Source organism: Physcomitrium patens, chromosome 22, assembly GCF_059467195.1.
Source record: "Physcomitrium patens ecotype Gransden chromosome 22, ASM5946719v1, whole genome shotgun sequence".
Taxonomy (NCBI): domain Eukaryota; kingdom Viridiplantae; phylum Streptophyta; class Bryopsida; order Funariales; family Funariaceae; genus Physcomitrium; species Physcomitrium patens.
In genome coordinates, this window is record NC_143431.1 from 2,592,512 (window position 1) to 2,614,068 (window position 21,557).

At 35.2% G+C, this 21,557-nt stretch overlaps 2 protein-coding genes across 4 annotated transcripts; both read left to right on the top strand.

Annotated features, from left to right (window-relative positions):
* The first annotated feature begins 7,098 nt into the window (after positions 1-7,098).
* LOC112274692 (uncharacterized) lies at positions 7,099-9,041 on the top strand. 2 transcript variants are annotated; one of them, XM_024504371.3, is made up of 2 exons: positions 7,099-7,336; positions 7,655-9,041. In XM_024504371.3, the coding sequence occupies exon 2, from the start codon at positions 7,706-7,708 to the stop codon at positions 8,471-8,473; it is 768 nt and encodes a 255-aa protein (XP_024360139.1). In that variant the 5' UTR covers positions 7,099-7,336; positions 7,655-7,705; the 3' UTR covers positions 8,474-9,041. The 2 variants fall into 2 exon arrangements, with proteins under 2 accessions (XP_024360139.1, XP_024360141.1); XM_024504373.2 differs by having other exon boundaries at positions 7,316-7,465.
* Positions 9,042-12,422: 3,381 nt separating this feature from the next.
* Positions 12,423-16,029, top strand: LOC112275368 (eukaryotic initiation factor 4A-3). 2 transcript variants are annotated; one of them, XM_024505694.3, is made up of 9 exons: positions 12,423-12,490; positions 12,808-13,150; positions 13,504-13,744; positions 13,994-14,074; positions 14,204-14,311; positions 14,502-14,621; positions 14,928-15,095; positions 15,484-15,570; positions 15,673-16,029. In XM_024505694.3, exons 2-9 carry the CDS (start codon positions 12,843-12,845, stop codon positions 15,784-15,786), a joined length of 1,227 nt encoding a protein of 408 aa, XP_024361462.1. In that variant the 5' UTR covers positions 12,423-12,490; positions 12,808-12,842; the 3' UTR covers positions 15,787-16,029. The 2 variants fall into 2 exon arrangements, with proteins under 2 accessions (XP_024361462.1, XP_024361461.2); XM_024505693.3 differs by having other exon boundaries at positions 12,841-13,150.
* Positions 16,030-21,557: the final 5,528 nt, after the last annotated feature.

Below are 21,557 nucleotides of genomic sequence, written 5' to 3' on the forward strand. Positions count from 1 at the left end.
GTCAATGATTATAATGGACTGATTTGATATCAATAGAATTATTCTAGGTTATATATAGTAAGATTCATATACTTAATGATTATTGTATGAAGGATATTTTAGACCTACACAAAGTACTAAGAAAGGTGTAAAATGATAATCGAGTACCCTTAGCACTTATAAACCACATGGATGAACCATATAAAATATTACTTACACTTATGAATTATGTTAATCTTATGTATTCCAAGATAATAGACCAAGCTTAGTCTAAGATGCAAATATGGAAGAGATGATAGAGCCAAATGATGAGAAAAGAGAAACCACTTATTTTTAAATAGGTTCTAAATAAAGTTGAATAAAGCTAGTTATATATAAAATAAAATAAAAAATGGTAGTGATTGAAGAGTCATAAATATTTAATGTAGGCTTGAAAGATGAATCAAAGAAATTAAAAGAACAAGAGTTTCTTAAAAAATATAAAATATTATTTTATATTTGATTTAAATGATTTGAATATACTTGAAAATCAAATAATAAAAATTGATTTTATAAGTCATGATCTTGTCTATTACAAATCTAATAAATATAAGAAGATAGAAAAAAAGATGATACAAAACCATATATAAGAGTTGTTCGAAGCAAAGTTGATAGAATTTATATTGATTGATTGTGAACATTTATTTATTATAATTACATTACCTAAAAAAGATATTTATGGCTATTAGGGATCATATACAAGATAAGGATTGAAGACCAAGAAATAAAGTTAGCTTGACATTAGAACAACAATTAGATACAAGGTAAGAAGATCCTAGTTAGACCATAACAAATGAGTTATTAAAACTGAAGATCCCCTCAATCTCGACTCCTATATATACTAGGTCCTAAGAAGCTTCTTGAGAAGTTTCTATGAAGCTTGAAAACAAAGCAAACCTTAGAATCTACTAGAACCTTCCGAAACCTTATTGAATCTCCTAGAACCTTCAAGAGCCTTCTTAGAACCTACTGGTACCTTCTTGAATCTTTTGGAACCTTCTAGAACCTTTTTTAGTTGTATGTCCATAACATCACTTCATCTTCTATCTTTGAGGTCTCCGAGAAGGAATGTTGCAGCAAGCTAGTATATGTGTAAGAAGTTGAAGATTTGTCACATGGTCTCCACTATATATTTCAATTTTTTTTTACGAGGTAAATGGTTTATAGGCCCATGTAGACATTGATAGTATCTCAAGCCTTTAAATTATGACCAAGCATGAACTTCAATATCTTTATTATGGAATTGCCATGCAAATATTCCTTCTAGACGTCCTTCATAGGCAAGTTCTACCATAAACATAATTACCAGTGACCTATTACTAAGTATCTTTTAATGTCTTTATGGTTCAAGTGGCTTTTCATCTCAGGGTTTTCTTTGTAAGCTACTTGGTTGAGATGGTATGACCGGTAAGGCGTCTATCTCTTGAGTATCCATATCATATAAAGTAGAGAAGACCAAAAGAATATAAATAAGTTATAGTCGTGAACTCAAACTACTGACTTATACTATTCTAAATATTTGACAACAACTACTTCTTAGAGGTTGCATCTTTTCCTTCTTTATGAGGCCAAGAACTCAGAATCTTTATGGTGAAGCCATCTTACTAAGCTACTATTCTTCATTTTATAGCTTTTGGTCTAAATGGATGTCATTGATGGAACCTTCAAACCTTCATTTGTGCATTTATAAGATTGTCAGCTAGTTTCCACGTGTAGTCGTTGATATCATATTCGTGCTAATAGACTAGATATTCAAGCCTTCCATGTCTTATCTTTGAATCTAATACTTCTTCTACCTCAAATTCAACATGATCATTGATTTCAACCATAAGAGGTGGTCGTTGTCTTTGATCTAGTATGTTCAATTCTTTATACCTTTCAAAAAGTGAAACATGAAAGATTGGATGAATCTATATGGATGAAGGTAACTCCAAGCAATAAGTTATGTAATTAATTTGTTTTTGAATCACAAATGGTCCCAACTTTCGATAGTCTAACTTATTACATGGCCTATTGGTTTTTATATTGCGCCAAAGAAGTCATACTTTGTCACTAACTTAGAATGGAGGATGTTCCTTCTTCAATTCATCTTCCAATAGTTTATAATGTTGTTGAGCCTTTTCTAGGTGAATTTTCATGATTGCTTGAAGTTTGGCCATCTTTGTAGCAAACTCCTTTGCTGCTGGATTTGCCAACTTTGAAGGCTCTATCATATCTAACTTTGGATGATGATTGTAGTTTGAATAGAATGGCATTTTCTGCATAGATGCATAGGATTGTATTGTTATATGTAAACTCCATCAACGATAAGTATGAAGTCTAATAATCTTGTTGATAGTTGATGGTGCACTTCAAATATTGATCAAGAATTTGGTTGACCCGCTCCATTTGGCCATCAGCTTAAGGTGGAAGGTAGAGGAAAGGTTGATGTCAACCTTAAGAATCTTAAAAAGTTCCTTCCAAAACCTTAATACAAATTATGGCCCAGAATCCAACACAATGTCATCTGATAACTCGTGGTAATAATAGACATTGTTAATAAAGAGTCTTGATGTCTCTTCACTAGTAATTGATTTCTTGCAAGGTATAAAATGTGTCATCTCGGTTAATTGATCAACAACTACAAAATTAGTGTCAAATGAGTTTGATGGTGAGAAATTTATAATGAAATCTATAGAGATAGATGATCATTGTTGTCTTGGAATAGGAAGGGATTGAAGAAGTCTATATGGTCGATGTTGAAAGTTCTTTGATCTAAAATAAGTATGACATGATAGTGCAAATTTCTTAACGTCCTTCCACATTTTAGGCCACCAAAAGATACTTTCACAAAAACTCTAATTAATTATGAAATCCATGATAAAGAGCTACTTTCTATTATAGATTCTTTCCAAGAATGGCATCACTTTTTTGAAAGCACCTCTCATCAAATGGCTGTATATATAGATCACAACAATCTTGAATACTTCATGTCAGCCTGAATATTGAACTGTTGCCAAGCATGTTGGAGTATATCTTTATCAAAATTGGAGCTATTATCAAAGCATCTTTTAAGCTTTGAAAAGCTTTCTTTGTATTGAAGCCTCAGTCTAGTTTGTCCTTGCATATCAACCACGTAAGTGGGGCAGTAATCTTGGAGTAATTCTTAACAAAAATCCTATAGAAGTTTACAAATTCAAGAAAGCATTAGACATCATGTACAATTTTTGGCTTTGCTCAATCGATGATTGCTTGTATTTTCTTTAGATCCATAAAAAGGCCTTTGTTGGAAATAATATATCCAACAAATTCGACTTCAAGTACATGAAATATATACTTCTTTAGTTTTGCATATAGCCTAGCACTTCATAGTTTTTTCAACACAAGACAGACATATTTTTCATGGTCTTTTAAATTCTTGGAAAAGATCAAAATATCATTTAAATAGATCACAACAAAGTCATCGAGATACTTATAAAATATGTCATTTATTAAGTGTTAAAATATAGTTGGAGTATTGATAAGTCCAAAAGGCATGACATTGTATTCAAAATATCTACACCTGGTATAAAATGATGTCTTCCATTCATCTCCCTCATTAATGCATACTAAGTTATATACACCTTATATGTCAATCTTCATAAAGATTTTTTTTTGGCTAAGTTTAATTAAAAAGTTTGGATATTAACGGAAATAGATATCAATTTTTTACCTTGATTTTATTAAGACCGCAATAATCGACATACATTCGTAAAGATCCATCTTTCTTCTTCACAAATAATATCGGAGTACTAGTTAGTGACTTGGAATGTTGAATAAAATTCTTAGCCAAATTTTCCTCAATGTACTCTTTTAAAATCGCAAGGTCATTCTAGGATAAATTGTAGATGGATCCAAATGATAGTTGAGCACCTTCTTGAAGGTTAATTGCACAATTATAAGGGCGATGCTTTGGTAGGATATCTACATTTTTCTTTTCAAATACATCTGTAAAATCCTTATACACCTCTAGAATTGTTGTTGTAACAATCATAGGTTCCAATTGTGAATTTGCTTAGACAACAAATATAGTATCTTTTTTAATTGCCTTCACAAATGCTCTAGCTCCAATAAATAAATGTTGTTTAAGTTTTGGCTTGTCAGGTGTTAGAAGTTTTTTTATAGATCTAAGAGTTTTATGATCTACTAGAAGAAATTCTAACTTTTGTAATAGCCAATCTATCCGTGGATTGTATTTTTCAAGCCATGATAGTCCTAAAATGATTGGACTTAATGGTGATCTAATGATGTTGAATATTACTTTGTTGCTATGGTTATCACAGGTTATTTCTAATAGAATTGTTTCATGAGTGATGTCTCCGATGGATAAAAGTCAACCATCCATTACTTCTACATATATGGCTTTGGATTTTTTAACTGTACAGATTTTGTATGATCTAAAAAATTCTTCATCAAAGAAATATGCATAGGCTCCCAAGTCAAGTAATGCATGACAATCTAGTTTTGTAACTCCTAACCATACAGGTATAATAAAATAACAAAAAAGGCTCGCAGAGAGTACAAGATCTTTTTTGGTTTGTAATAATAAAAAATCTAGTCGTACGGTCTCTATTGTGGCTGGACACCCTTGTTTTCTTGGAACGCTTTTGATATTGTGGTTGCACTTCTCATTCAATATGTACGTTGGCATTTCTTTGAATAATTATTAACTTTATGGCCAGATTTTCTACAATATAAGCATAGGCCAAGTTTCCTTCGATGTTTTTTTTTTTTTGCTCAAAAAGAGGTTTGAAGCAAACTGCATCGATCTGTATATCTTTTGCTTCCAATTGCTCATTAGAATTGGGTGGTGAAGAAGCTGCAAAATAATTAGTGTATACATGTGGCATAATTGAAGAACGCTTATCTTGTTGTCATTGAAATAAATGGTTATTACACTTCACAACATGACTAATGGCTTCATGGAGTGTTAGAGGATCTCGCATACACAACAATAAGTCCTTGACATCCTCTCTTAATCTCCAATGAAATTGGCTCATCAATGCGTCTTCTTTCCAATTTATATCACATACTAATTGTCAAAAATCTGAGGCATACATTGATGCAAAGCACATTCCTTGTCGAAGGCTTTGAATTTTAGTTGTTGAAGAACAAACCTTATCATATTCACCAAATGCTTTCGCAAATGCTAGCAAAAATGCTTCAAAATTATGCAATATAGGAGAATTCTTTTCAAATAATGGGATGAACTAGAGTAAAGTTTGACTTGAGAGCAAGGTTCCAACCAAACCATCACGAGATACTTCAATGGAATATCATTGAGGTTGAAGCAAGATGATTACTCATACTTGGTTTATAAAGCCACAAAATTTTGAGCAGGTGCCATCGAACTTTTTTGGAAGGCTGATCCTTCGTTCTTTTGTTGTTATTGTTGTCAGATCATTGTTTTGAGTAGATGCACCTCCCATGTTTGAAGTAGACATAGTTGTTTGAGAATTTAGAACCTATGTTGCAATTTAATGTGGTAGTTGAGGCACTCCGGCTCCTTGACCATTATGTATGGTTATATATAGTTCTTCATTCTCCTTTGACAAAGTCTTTGTCCTAATTTTCAATGCTTCAAGAGCATTAATAATAGAATCTAACTTAATCTCTTTAGAGCCTGTCATATTGGAAAAAATTAAAGAAACACATGCCTTCAAAAGAAAAAAAAAATGATTTATGATATAAAGAAAAGAAATCAAAAGAATATTAAGAAAAGAACAATATTAGTCTAGGGGAGGATTATTTGCAATCCTTAGAATGCTATAGTACTTCCAAGAAGAAGAATAATTGACTACTATATATACTAGGTCCTAGAAAGCTTCTTGAAAAAAATTTATGAGGCTTGAAAACAAAGCAAGCCTAAGATCCTTCTTCAGCAACTTCCTGAATCATCTAAAGTCTTCTAGAACCTTCTAGGACCTTCTATGACCTTTTAGAACTTTCTTAGAATCTATTGGAACCTTCTAAAACTTTGTAGAACCTCCTAGAACCTTCAAGAGCCTTTTTAGAACCTACTGATACCTTCTAGAACATTTTAGATCCTTTTGGAACCTTCTTCAGTTGTATATCCATGACAATGGCAACTGAGCCAAGAAAAAAATTTGTAGAGATTATAAAAATGTGAATAGGCATATTAAAGTAGATAGACATGCCATGCCCATCCTTGAGGAGATCTTTGGGGCCATAGATTAGGTTGAAATATTTAGCACTTTAAATCTTTCATCAAGTTACTAATAACTCCTATTACAAGAGTGTAATATGTACAAGACTATATTTTGAGGCATAGATGAATACAAAAATAATTGCACTTATTAATAGAAGTTTTTGTCATTTGGTCTTTAAAATGTTCTTATAGAGTTTTAACATTTGATAGATAAAGTTCTTATTAGACTTGATTTTGTTAAATACTATATAGATAATATTATTGTATTTAACAAAGACTCCAAAGAACATCAAAAACACTTGCAAGAAGTTTTTATGAAACTTGAAATATAAGAATTGAAATTATATCTTAAAAAGTGTAAGTTTTACTAAGATAAGATGGAATATCTTGTATACATGATATATTCAAAAGCATAAGATGTAATGATTAGAAGAGTGGAAGTTATTGCATTGATACCAAGACTACATAATGTAAGTTGGTTGCATGCATTTTAAGGACTTTGTGACTACTAAAAGAAATTTGTAAAGACATTTAGTGCAATTATAAAAGCTCTGGTTATGTTAACAAGGAATGATCAACCTTGTGTGTGGAGTGAAGACCAAGTAGTTGCCTTAATACTACTGAAGGAGTACTTAGCAACAATACCAATCTTATAAAGATCTATTCAAAGATGGACTTGTAATTAAGTTATCACTGTATGGGACAATAAGAGACAAGACGCTGCTTGTCGTTTTATATTCCGATGATTCTTTGGGTTAATTAATCCTTAGGATTAGGTCTCCGGGTTCAGTTCTAAAGTAATTCTAACAGTACCGGAGTTGCAACTCTCTCACTATGTCTGACGCCCACAAATGTGAACACACGGGCCTGAATAGTGGATTTGTGATACACGCATGAGTGCTGGGCCCATCCTTGGCAAATTCCTCTTCATTTCATTGCGTTTTTTTACTGAATTGCAGTGTTCGGGTTAGAAGCATTTCAACAATGCTGCAAACTGTAGCCTTACCCGCTCCCTAGAAGCTGTTGAGGTTACGCGAACCGAGTCTGTTTGAACATGCCCCATCTCCTCTTCCGTGAGGGTTGACATGCAGATCCACATGCAAGTCCTCTGAGTCTTAATTGCAGCGCGAGGTGAGTGTCACGTTATTCACAAGTGAAGTTCTTGCAATGATGACTAGAAAAATTCCTGATTACAGCAGAAGTGAGATGTTTCGTTTCTTCTCAGATGGGTCATGGTGATTTAGTTTTAGGGTTTCTGTGGTAGGTTTGGAAATCCTTCAATGGGAACTTTTTGTGCTGGTTGTTGCTTGTTGTTGTGTTGTTGTTGTGTTGTGTTCTTTTTCTTTTTCGCATTGATCTCGAGGTTGAGCTTTCTTCTGCACATCAAATTATGTGATCGTATCAAGCGTTTCGAAATTGGTCTGACATGTGTTCGGCCTGACGACGCAGATGGGGCGTGGTTTGTAAACCACGTGGGCTGATTGTAAGTCGGGCAATTTGATGACTGCAGTGAGATTAATATCTGTGCAGCCGTTCCATGCGGGTCTGGAATCAGGTTGTGTGAAAGGAAAACGGGACGTGTCTTGCAGAATGGTGGGCGCTGCGGCGAAAACCGGCACGAGCGGGAAGAAACAGAATAAGAAGAAATCGTTGAAATCGCAAGATCTGATGGCTTGGCCAACTGTGTCTCCAAAACCTTCTCTCAAGCGCGACCTCAGCCACTCCATTCACCTCTTCACAGTGCCGGATTTTTTGAGTCAGAATGAGTGCGAAGCTTTCATACGGTGTGCAGATGCTCGCGGATTGGAACACCAAGGCAGCGGGGGTCCTGCTAAGGGCGAAGCTTTTCGCGACAATGAGCGGCTAGCGGATTACAATCCCGACCTTGCAAATATGCTATGGCAAGCCGGATTGCGGGAGAGTTTCCACGACATCGTTCTCCCAGGAGGCAGAGTTGCTGTGGGATTAAACCCCAATATTCGCTTGTACAGGTATGGACTGGGCCAGCGTTTTGGCCCGCACTACGACGAGAGTGTGGATATGGATGGAGGCGGCGCCACTGAATTCACGTTGCTTATTTATTTGACTGGGGGTTTGAGTGGCGGTGAGACGGTCTTCTATGAAAGGCGAAAAGTTGTCGCGGAGGTTGCACCAGTGGCAGGGTTGGCGCTCTTCCATATTCACGGTGCTCGCTGTTTATTGCACGAAGCCAAGCCTGTCCTCAAGGGCGTTAAGTACGTGTTGCGCTCCGATGTGGTGTTCGCATGAGGAATGAACTCCGACATCATGTGGATTGTTCCATTTTCATGCAAGCATTTATATTTCCCTCCAACTAGGGGATCGGTGGCTGTACATTTTCACTTCTAATCAAGGATTTTAACACGTGATTGTTGCATTGATCACATGCTTATCTCGACAGCTCCACGAAGTTGGAGTGCATTCGTTGAAGGGCTTTATTCGTGGAATAGGGTTTTAAAGCAGTTCATGTCTTCCCCTGCACAGGATAAAGAAAGCACTTCTGTACACCAGATAGTTTGATCTGAAACTGCTTGTGGGTATGGATTCGCTGAGGATATGAAGCTTCGAGGTGTTATGTATGATTAGAGGCCACAATTCCTTTTGTGATTACATGGTATATGAGAATAGCGTGAATCCCATTAAACTAAGTGTTTCGAGAATAGTTTGAACGCAACTAGTGTATTGTTCAAGCTATTGATAAAGTGGAGCTGGTTCCTGTCTCCATGGACAGTAGGTCCCTAGAAAGCTTTTTAAAGCATTGTAAGTTGTAACAGTAACAAAAAAAATTCGCATAATTTGAAATTGAAGTAATTTGGAATTTGCGTTATTATACAAATTTTTAGTGGATAATATGAAATAAAATAACTCAATTCAGATTCAAGGTGGTGACATGATCACAGAAGAATTATTGAGACAATTCAAAGTTTTAAAAGCTATTGAGGAACTCAGGATTTGAGATTTAGATTCTAAACTCATATCATGTTTAATAATGAGTTTCAAACAATAATAGAAATAACAACTTGAATTTGCAGAATTTGTTGTATGAAGAGAATAAAAATATTTAATATAAGTAGTGATGCAGTATGTTTTCTGAATACCATAAGTTGTTTTTTCCATTCACGTTGATAAATTTACTGAGGTTCAATTATGGGATATTACATACTTAAGAATATTAATCATGCTTTGTATTTGACAAGTAAAATTTGTGAACAACATGAAGTATTGAAGTTGTTGATGAATATATTTTGATTTAAAAAGCTGCAAGACCATTGTGCAATTTGGACTTAAGTACTAGAAAAAAAAAAACTTTTTTTTATAAATTAAATATTTGAGAGAATACTGTTGTGTAAGTAAAACACAAGTATATAGAAAAATAGAGTTTGTGGTTATCAAAGTAGAATGTCAAGCATTTTTTTTTAAAGTAGAAAAATACTTTTTTCAAAAGAATATTTTAATTTTATTTATTAAGAATCAAATTTAAAATTGAGTTATGAACAAAACTAAGTAAAATAGATAATAATCCAAAATGTTTTTTGATTGAAAAATATTTCTTTTAATTGTAGTTTATGGAGATAACAATAGTTTTGAATGTAAATTTTTAAGAAATGGGGGTACAATCTAGTATCTCATATTTGAAGAAATGTATGCATTGTATGTGTGTATATATATATATATATATATATATATATATAAATAGATAGATAGACATAAGTTCAAACAAAGTCTTTAGAATAATATCTCATGAAAATATAATAATTTTACTCTATTTACCTTTTAAAAAAAAATTAAGATATTAATTTGATGTATCAGAAAAAGATTTAGTCTTTGAATCTTCATTGTACCAATTAATAAATAAAAATTTATTTAATAAAATATCTTATATTAAAAATTAGCTTTTTTATTTCAAAAAAATAAGTAAAGTTTGTTTATTTGTTTTCATAATTCTTTAAGTTGTATTCAATTCCATAAGACTAAGATTTTTTTATAGTTAAAAACATACAAAATTATTATTATTGTGTATAGTAAACAAACAATGATACAACAACTGACAATATATTCTATAATCAAAGTAATTAAAAAAAATTAAATTAGAAAATTTAAAGGACTTATTTCTACATATACATATTTTTAATTTTTTTAAATTTAATATTTTAATAATTTCTTAGTAACATTGACATTGAGAAAGAAATTTTAAAATGAATAAATAATAGGAGATATTAAGAAAAGAGACAAAAGAAATTAAAAAATAGATTACAAGAATAAAAAATTTATCATAGATTTTAAAAGGTGATATGAGTGATATACTATTTATTACTTGATTATTATAAATTTATAAAATGATTTTAAAAAATCACTATCTACTATTACTAATAATAAAGGTTTATTATTGATACCTTAAAATATACTTTAAGTTGGTATAGTTTTTAAATACTTGTGAATTTCTTAAAAAGAAGTATTTTGTAACTTGTATAAAAATTTAGTAATAGACAATATCAATAAAGAGATATTTATGTTTAGTTACTTTATATTGTGAGAACTTTGGAATTACTTTGTAAAATTATAAATCCACTTTCCACTTTAGATAGTGGATAGTAGGATGGTGATACATCTAAATGCAATTAGAGAAATAATTAAAACAATGTTATTTTATACACCTTTGATTTAAAAAATTAATCAATAAATATATATGTTAAAGTCTCAAAATATCATATTCGATGGTATCTAAGAGACTTATAGAACTAATTAAATTATAACTTTTGTTTGTTGTGAATTAAATAAAATTTATGACAAAAAAAAGTTGATAAAATTTGAATTTAATAATAGAATTTTTTACAATATGTTCTAAATTATGGTGAAAATACCTTGTTTGTTCTTGTTCTTGTTTTTTTTTTTTGTTTTTTGTTTTTTTTATATATATAATAAAAGTAATTACAAGTTTCAAATTAAAATCTTAGATTAATTATGTTATTAGATAAGTATATATATATATTTTTTATTATTTTTATATATTTTTTGTGGTCTTTTTGTGAAATTACATAATCCAAAAAATAATATTATTTATAAAAATGAATAATTTTGTTAAGTATCATCATTATCTTAACAAATAAATCTAGATATAAAACAACATAAATACTTCTAAAAGAAAAAAGAAAAAGAAAAAGAAAAGCTTTTATATTTGATGTTGAAGATAGGGTTATGCATAAAATCATGATATTTAAAAAAAAAATGGACTTAATTAAATTTAATTAGAATCATTATCAACATTATAGATAGATATTTTTGTACAAAGTAGTAGTAATATAAAAATCATTGCAAAAAATAAAAACAATGTATTTTATGACATTACAATGACTAAAGTATGGAACCAAGTGGAGACGAAATATCAATCTTAGAATTTTCTTATTCTTACAAATGGTGAAATTTCGTAGCAAGAACAACTCAAAGTGGATCCACATAAATAATTTTTATTAAAATGTGTACACATGCACACACACATATATATATATATATATATATATAGAGAGAGAGAGAGAGAGAGAGAGATGTTAAATAGACCCATCCTTGATGAAGAATATGATAATCATGATAAACGTGGTTGATTTTTTATTGGTTGCAATCCAATAATGGAGGAATGAATCTACAAGTCTTTTTTTTTTTTTTTTTTTTTTTTTTTTTCTTCTTCATGATGGTTAAGATGGGTAAAAACTTGGGTCTATTTAACATTCTCCTATATTTATAGTATTTTAATATTTTTAATTTTTTTACTTATTAATAAATTTTTTGTTCTGCCTTACATTCTCCTTTACCTTCCTTATGAGGACATTTAAATTTTAAATTAATCAATTAATTATTTTTTGCATTCATGTTCTTCGTGCACATGTATGCTTGCATTCATTTAGGAGGCGGATACCAATTTTTTCAAAAACAGGAGTGCGAAGGCAACAAATATATTGAACGAAGAGCACCGTTGATATTGATACCCGCAGGAAACATACATCGGTCTCACCGATGCATCGTTCCACTCGAAGGCAACAAATATATTGAACGAAGAGCACCGTTGATATTGATACCCGCAGGAAAACCACATCGGTCTCACCGATGCATCGTTCCACTTGCTGATGCGAGGGAGGGTCTTGCGGGGGGAGGGGAGACATCACAACAATCTCGGCGAGACCATCACAAGACTAAGCTCTCTCATCAGTCAGGACGAACTAGGGTTCCACTCGATTGCATCTATCAAGATTGCCGTAATTTCGCTCCTTCACGGTAGGATTTTCGCTACCACGAGGCGCTCGCGTGTTTTAAGTTTTCTTTGCGATGAATTTCGAACCCACTATGTCAAATGGAACCTGCTTTTTCGCTGTGGTCTGTAGATGTTTTTTTTGCGTAGTTTAGGGTTTTAGTTTTCTCCTCATTGTATACACAAGAGATATAAGGGGTAGGTTGGATGTCTTGGATGTCACGGATTTCTTTTTATGATCTCGACAGCACTGTTGTTTGGGTGTTTATTTGAGCAGTCATTGTGAATCAATTTAGTTTTCTTATTTAGTTTTTTTGTTTTGTTTTGTTTTCGGCTCATGCAGTTGCCTTAAAGTTGGTTCGCATCTTTTGATCAGCGATGGCCGCTGTAACTGGGGGTCCGAGAAATCGGATGGGGCGAGAGGAGCTTGAGGAAGGGGAGAACCTTGTATTTGAGACCAGTGCAGGTGTGGAGGTCATTTCTAGCTTTGATCAGATGGGTATCAGGGAGGACCTGTTGCGAGGTATTTATGCATATGGATTTGAGAAACCGTCCGCTATTCAGCAGCGAGCAGTGATGCCTATTATAAGTGGTCGGGATGCTATCGCTCAAGCGCAGTCTGGCACAGGAAAAACCTCAATGATTGCCCTGGCTGTCTGTCAAATGATTGATACTGCAACCCGTGAGTGAGTGTCTTCTCCCTCTAAGAGCCTTAATATATTTTTTTTCTGATAGGTTTGCTTCAGCAAGCTTGCATTTCGCTTTGTTTGGTACAACTTCCTACGTTATAACCTTTGATTAGGAGTTTATTTCCTGGTATGGGAAACTTAATCAGCGCTCATGTAGATATTAGTGAAGGTCGTCGTATCACAGCTTATTAATCCTAGGAATGACCTTTTGGATTCAATAGATCGGCTGGTCATTGTATTTTGCTGTGGTTCGTAGGCGTCTTTCTGCTAGGGAACATTGGCTTCAACCTCGACTTTTTATCGATATGCCCTGTATTTTGTGTTTTTAATGTATCTTTTGTTATCAACAGGGTGCAGGCCCTCATATTGTCACCCACCAGAGAGCTTGCTGCTCAAACGGAGAAAGTGATCCTTGCTATTGGTGACTTCATGAACGTTCAAGCTCATGCTTGCATTGGAGGCAAGAGCATTGGAGAAGATATCCGGAAGCTTGAGTATGGTGTACATGTGGTGTCTGGGACTCCTGGGCGAGTCTATGATATGATTAAGAGAAGGACGCTGAGGACTCGGTCAATTAAGCTCCTGATTCTGGTGTGTTTGCCTCTTGGTTCTTTAGAGTTCACGAGTTAGGACCTGAAGGTTATTTTTCTTAACAGGATACACTTCGATTAGAGGGCAGTGGGAAAATATGTTACGGTAGTTTGACACTCTCTACAGCTTCATATGTCGGTAAAATTTTTTCTAGTGTCAAAGTGCTGTGTGAATCAAATTATGCGGTTTTATGTGGGTATTTAAAATTTCAATATTGTTTAATTTTCTCACGCTTTGTTGGTGATCCAGGATGAATCGGATGAAATGCTTAGCAGAGGTTTCAAGGATCAGATTTATGATGTTTATCGATATCTACCCCCTGAATTACAGGTAATTGAGATGATGAGATTTTTCATAGTTTTTAAAGTGTTATTGGATTAAACACGATATTCTGACATGGCGTATATTTGTTGGTATGCTTCCGTATCTCTCAATATTCGCTTTTTGAATTTGGTGCAGGTTGTTTTAGTATCAGCAACTCTGCCCCATGAGATTTTGGAGATGACAAACAAGTTCATGACGGATCCTGTTCGAATTCTGGTGAAACGTGATGAGTTGACTTTGGAGGTGTGAACGCATCTTTTGATCAACTTGAACCTTGTAATGTTATCTTATGTATTATTTCCTTCAAAGTATGTGGCGCTATGATGAAGGGCACCACTTCCATGATATATGCTTGTCTCTGTCTATTCAGCAGCATTGCAATACACTTGATGTATCTCAAATTCTGATACTCTTAGTGGGATATTTCTGGCAGGGAATTAAACAGTTTTTTGTGGCCGTTGAGAGGGAAGAATGGAAGTTCGATACATTGTGTGATCTATACGATACACTTACAATTACTCAGGCTGTAATTTTCTGCAATACCAAGCGGAAGGTATGCAAATTATTTCTCCCTTTTTGTTTGGATGTCACCTTCAAAGTAATTGTTGTTTAATTACAGATCAAGAAGTGTATTGTTATTTATTTATTTATTTATTTTATGTTGTTTATTTATTTATTTTTTAATTGCTGCAAGAAGCTTAGAAGCGCCATCAGTATTGTTGGTGATGCTTCACAATATTCACTTATTTTTTCAAATATCAGGTTTTGTACGTTAGACTTTAGTAGTGAGCTGATTTTAAAAATTAAATCTCACCCTTCGGATTATTGTTGGCAATTAATGAAAAAATTTCGTCTGCAGGTCGACTGGCTAACAGAGAAAATGAGAAGTAACAACTTTACTGTATCTGCAATGCATGGTGACATGCCCCAGAAAGAACGTGATGCAATCATGGCTGAGTTCCGATCTGGCACCACTCGGGTTCTGATTACAACAGATGTCTGGGCTCGTGGCCTCGATGTACAACAGGTAAGTATTTTTCTTTCTTGGTTTTCCGTGCTTGCTTTGTGACTAGATCCTGCAGAATGGTATTGTGGGGGTGAAGATCTGAATCGTTGATCCCGTGTTAAAAATAACTTTAAAAACCTTCAATGGTAGTGCAACAGCATTTTACCGTGGTTTCAGGAGCGTAGGCACTAACAGGACTTTTGTTAAGAATTTTATCAGCCAAGTCTACTTTTTAAAATTGGATCTATTCAACACGATTGTATATCAGGTTCTTCTGTTAATTAGCCACGGATCGATCGTGCAGATGTATGTGGTGAATAATTTCTTTGAATTTATTGCTTTGACCTTTCAGCTTAAGATTCTACGGCTTTAATAGAGAGCACCTAAATGATCTTCATTGTTCTGTTAGGTTTCTTTGGTTATCAACTACGATCTTCCCAACAACCGGGAGCTATATATTCATCGTATTGGTCGCTCAGGACGATTTGGGCGGAAGGTTTGTCCCCTTTTTTTAATTTGGAGCTGACTCATTAATGTTAGATTTAGTAATGTAATTTTAAACACTTCCAAAATCTAACCAATTGTACTATATGTGCAGGGCGTGGCTATTAATTTTGTAAGAAGTGACGATATCCGAATTTTACGAGATATAGAGCAGTATTACAGCACTCAAATTGATGAAATGCCAATGAACGTAGCTGACTTGATTTAAGGGGTCAGAGAGACGTATTCGTTGCTCAAAAGAGGGGATCCGTTTTTTCAGGAATACAAGAAGTCATCTGATATTGTAAATTAGACTCCCAGAAAGCTTTAATTATAGTGAAAGATTAGGACTCTTTTGAAAGCTTGTCTGTTTAATTGACGGCATTTCAACTTCTTGGTATCGAAGTCACCACCGTCGTAGTGTTTTTCACTTACAAAAAAGAGATCCTCTAAAGGCAAGCTGTTTCAAAATCATGCTCGCGAAAATCGTATTCTCTAAACCATTTCCGAAGGTTGTGGTGAACTTTGACATCTTTGTCCTGAAATTACATGATGTATCTGTAACCATCTCTACCGTAATTCTCTACTATTATGAGTTACGCTACAAATAATGACATCATATGCTTGCTTCCGTCTAGGTAAACCTAAATTAGCACTGGCAAGCCGGTAGATCACTTATCCGACTGCTGTGTAAACACAACGGTGCTCATGTTCTACCAAAGAGATTCCTAAGTACATTATCATCACTTCCACAACCAAACACAAAATGAACAATTGCAATCAATCTTGGCCAGTGAGTTCGGGCTTGTCTAGCGTCTCAGACATGTGGCGGTTAAATCCGCTGCTGCCTACAGCAGTGCAAGTGAGACCAGGGAGGCCACTTCCAACGCCGGTGCGATCGCTAGATTGTACACCTCAAAGACCGCGAGGTACTTGCCGGCCCAAAACCACCATGCTCAAGTCCAATTAGTAACTTGACTGGAGGGTGTATGCTGCAAATCCAAGTCTCTCCCACTTGGCAGGCCTCCACACACAGATTCAGACTGGGAGGTTGATGGCGATGACGAAATGCATATGATTTTAGGTGAAGAAGGTGTGGCGATCAACAGCCATTCAATCGCAAGCCAGGATGTCGACCGGAGGTAGAGAAGCAAGGCGACTCCCGCCTATTGGGGATATTTGTTGGCTTTTGCAACACATAATTCGGATCATATCTGCATGCAAAGATTTTAATTTACAACTTTCAATTTCCTTGAAACGAAACCTTTTCGTAACAATCAAGGCAACTCGCAAATCCCCTTGTTCAAATGCACAATTCTACAGTCCTCCCAACGAATCTGTGCAGCCTCACCTGTTCATGGAAATGCATGGATGGCAGTTTCACTATTCACCGTGGATGAGCTGAAAACCCAAAGTAGCACCGGCAGGCCTGCAGGAAAGGGGGCGGGCGGAAGGTTGCGAGCAAACAAGCATGGAAACGAAAACGGACGATACACACACAGATGCACACACTTGTTCACACCGCCGGAATGAAAGCAAGAGAAGAACGGGCGGACGGACGTTGCGATGAAATGCATGGTGGAACAAACAAATGGGAAAAGCAACCAGAGAGCAAGTAAACTGGAACAAATGGCTGTACAAATGCGAGAGAAACAGAGTACAAGAATACTAGCCATACAACCAGATAAAGTGAATCAAACTAGCAAAGTTCCTAAAATGAGCTAAAATGTGCACTCCATATATTTTTTTCTTTTTAATTTTCATATCTGGGTGATATGATTACTACTACTACTACTACTGCTAATAACATCTGATTATCATCATCATTCTATTGGCCCCATTAGTTTGCTAATTTTTCACTACAACCACGTCTCCAAAACAAAGCAGAAGCAAGGTTATTCCTCACGTTTGTGCAAATTCTAACATTCTGTTGAAAATCTGTTGAAAAGATGGATTGCATTAAATCAATGGTGTGCTCTACATGTATCGGAGGTGGTTTCACCAACCACTGAGATGCACGTCCCTTCTCATTCCACCAAGTTTGTCAGCACCCAGCAATCGCAGCTGCGAGAGTCGGTATATTTCCCTACCGAGCGTGAAGAATGCTAACATGCTGGAGAGCCTACCCGTTTCAAAAGAGGTGCTAGTTGCATCCGCGTTGCGCATGTATAGACACAATGATGTTGGGAACACTAACTCTGAATGCTACCCCACAAGAGCTGTTGTTATTGTCGAGGCCCAAAATGGTCCAGGAATCTGTACAACTCGCGAGACAGTTGCATCTCCAACAAGACGGTGCGACTGGTAGCTTCAGCAACTGATTGGCCGCAGATGGTGAGGCAGTGTTTTGGACGTGCGGCCGACCGACGCATACATTCTGGGCGTAGGGCAGTACACCTGTGAGCGCCGAAGGCAATGCCATATGCTCGGCTCTGGAGAGGTTCGGGCAGCAGCGACTTCGACGCTGGGCGTTGGTAAGAGGCAGTCGGATCAATAGTGGATGGGTTTAGGAGAGACACATGCGGCCATCTCCTAAGATGATCGTGGGAGCCTCGTGGTCACGATCATGTCTGGCACCTGGGGAATCCTCGACCTGGCGTCGTTGAGACCTGCGACGGGGAGAAGGGTTGCAGAATGGGCAAGGGAATCTCTTGCAGCGGTGTACATCGCGGAGGAGCACGATGCGTGGGGATTTTGCGCGGAGCAGCGGGCCGTCAGTGGTCCTGGAGCAGCCGAAGGCGTTGTCCTCGCTGCATTCGAAGCACGAGCAGCGGGGTGCTCCCAGGCAGCGGCCGTCAATTACCTCCGTGTGGCAATGCGCCATGTTCGCAGCACACGAGAGATTGGTGTGGAAGATGGTGAGATACAGGTGGGCGTAGAGGTAATCGCGATTCCCAAGATGAACGACAGAACTTCGTAAAGTCGGGGAGCGTAGTCCGGGAGGATCGAGGAGTTCCAGAAGAGGTTGGGTGGTGGTGCGCTTCACGGTGAACTGCAAACTGTGAGGGTGTTTGTGGCTTGATCGTGAATTTATGCCTTGGCTGCCGAGATCGAGCGCTTGCAGCAGCAGCTCCTCTCTAGTGCACGCGTCGGAATTGGAGGTGTAGGTGCGCGGAAGCGAGGAGGCTTGCAACTTCTGGATGATCGCGAGCTCTCCATCGCCATGTTCCTGTAGGCGCATGACAATTCAATCCTCGCATGGGGACGTACCCCCATCGCTCAGACAAATCGGCTGACGTTCGAGTGGCGGTCACGGATTGATTGGAGACGTACTGATTTCGCGGCAGTTGTGACAGCTGATCGATGGCATGTGCGGACATTCGTACGATCTTCATGGGCTCCCGCCACTAGAATGGAGATCTGAAGGAATGAATGTCGGCAAGGGGTGAGAATCTTGGAGGCTTGCAGACTTCTGCCATCGACTGTGCGTTGCCCGGGGCTTTAGATGTCTCCGTGTGTGGGAAGAAGCAGGCAGGGACGTGGCCATGGCCCGTATGAGGTAACGCAGACGACAGTTTGGCGGTTGCAGACGCTCTGTCGGCAACCGAGGGCACGGCACCATGGACTGATCATCCACCTGGTGGGGTCCCGAAGTCGGCCGGAGGGGCGGAGGAGAACATCGTTTCGTACTACCTTCTCTTCGTTCTCTGTTACTGCTTGCTTGCTCCCTGTTTTTTTTTTTTTTTTTTTTTTTTTTTTCTTTTCTCCTCTTTTTTCTTTTCTTATTGAAACACATACGAGACATTCTTTTCCTGGGGGAGGAGCCCTGCACCAGCACGTCCTTCGACTAAGTCGGTTGGGGGGAAGCGCAAAGCAGTATTGTATTCAGCGAAGTGAATCCGATGAGTGAGTTTCATATTTCAGATCTGTTTTGCAAGTGTCTGCTTGCGCGTGTGTGTTCGCTCGTGTTTTTCTGGTATTCATTCTTTTTGAGCAAACCTTCGTTTTCATCATAGGGGTTAGTTATCGTGGTGAAGAGTTGGTTCAGAGTGCTTATCCCACGTATGGATATCTGATTTGTATTTTTAATCTTGCAGTGTGTTGAGGAATTCAAACGCACTATCCAGTATCCGAAGATAGTCCCCTTCGAACGGGACGCGAACATCGATGTCCTCATTTATGCCGATGTTCATCGAGAAATTCCTACAATGTTTTGTCAAAGTACTTCCAGAGTTGCCACAGACGTTTTTAGTCGCAGCATGAGATCTTGTCAATTAGATCATTGTTTAAAAAAGCAATGCCAATGTTAAATTGCTAAGGCTCCATATCATGAACAATGACAATAATAAGTAAAATTCAGATTGAATGATGTTTTACAACTAATCTAAATGTTTTGTTGTAATCTATACTATGCTTTTGTGTAAAGACTTTGGCTACAATCAAGACCTTATATCTTTGAACTTTGTTGTTAGAATCATATTTGATCTTGTAAATTTGCTTATAATAGATAGCCTTTTGGTAATATAGAGAGGTTGTAAATCTTAAGTATGATTTTCCATAAGATTAAAATTTGGCTTGCATTTCTTGTAACAGTTTGTTGGATTCAATAGAAGCAAGAGCTTCTATATATGTTAGGAATTTAAGAGATGATTTTTATATAGTTACAAGATAAATTAAAGATTTGCAACTAATAAGATCAAAAGTAACAAAAGCATTTGTTAGAGAAGAATATTTGGTATAAGGAGCAAAGTTGAAAATGTTGGCCATAGAGCAATAATTTTGATAGTAAAATGGAACCAAAAATATCTAGATTAAAGCTTTAAGATGTTTTATTATTTTTTTAATCTAAAATTTCAATAGTTATATTTAAATCAAGATCTCAAAACCAAAAAGCTTCACTAAGTGCCACGTACTTGACAAAAATCATAGGCTTATTTTTGGCTTTTGACTTCATTTATTTTTATTTGTTTACATGAAGATAAACTAGACAACCAAAACATTTATAATAAACTATCAATGGTTTGTGGCTAATCCATTTTTTAAAATATATTTTATTATTATTTTAAAAATTAAATATTTGATTTAAAATATACAATATAGTATTTATTGCATCTATCCAAAGATATAGCTTTAAGATTTATTTTGTATAAGATGAATCTTAAGGCTTCCAAAACCATTCTATTATAATATTTAATATAGCCATTTTGATGTGGTGTATAGATTGGCTTTATCCAAATAATTAATAAAAAAATATAAATACAATTTTTTACTTTTTAATCAATTCAATTTTTTTTGTGAAAATTAAAAAAACCTTCATTAATTATTTTTAGAATCTGAAAAAAATGGTCATAGTCTTTCAAATGTTTTTTTTTGCAAAATAAACAAAGTAGTAGGATATAGTAAAATCTTTCAAAAGTATAAAATATTAAATATCCTCAATAGATTGTACATTGAATGTTTTTATAAAATTACTATGTAAAAATTTATTTAGAATAATAGTTCAATATTTCATTTTATTATATTGATAGATTGACTTAGTATGGCTATCAAGCATGCACACATGGCATAAAGAGGATTTTGAGTTTTATTGCCTAAAATGAAATTTAAAAAGAAAGTGATAAATAAAAATTTGTATAATAGTCAAAATTTTAACATAAACCATTTTTATATGTCAAAGATTGAAATTTAGGAAGAAAATATTGTGCAAAGAAATTCCACTACTATACATTGGTATTTCAATAGAATTAGCTGTTGAATCTATAAAATTTTTATAACTCTTATAAATAATGGTAGACAATTTAATAAGACAATGATTATCAAAATTTGATATTGATATATGACATTCTTTATTTCTAAAGTATATATATATATATATATATATATGTGTGTGTGTATATCTCTCTCTCTCTCTCTCTCTCTCTCTCTCTATATATATATATATATATATATATATTATTTTAGATAAAAATTAGAAAGCTAGTATTACAGGCTATTTAATTGATTAGCTTTAATAATTATATTTGTTGAAAATGCACTTAGGATTTTTGGTTTATTTTATTT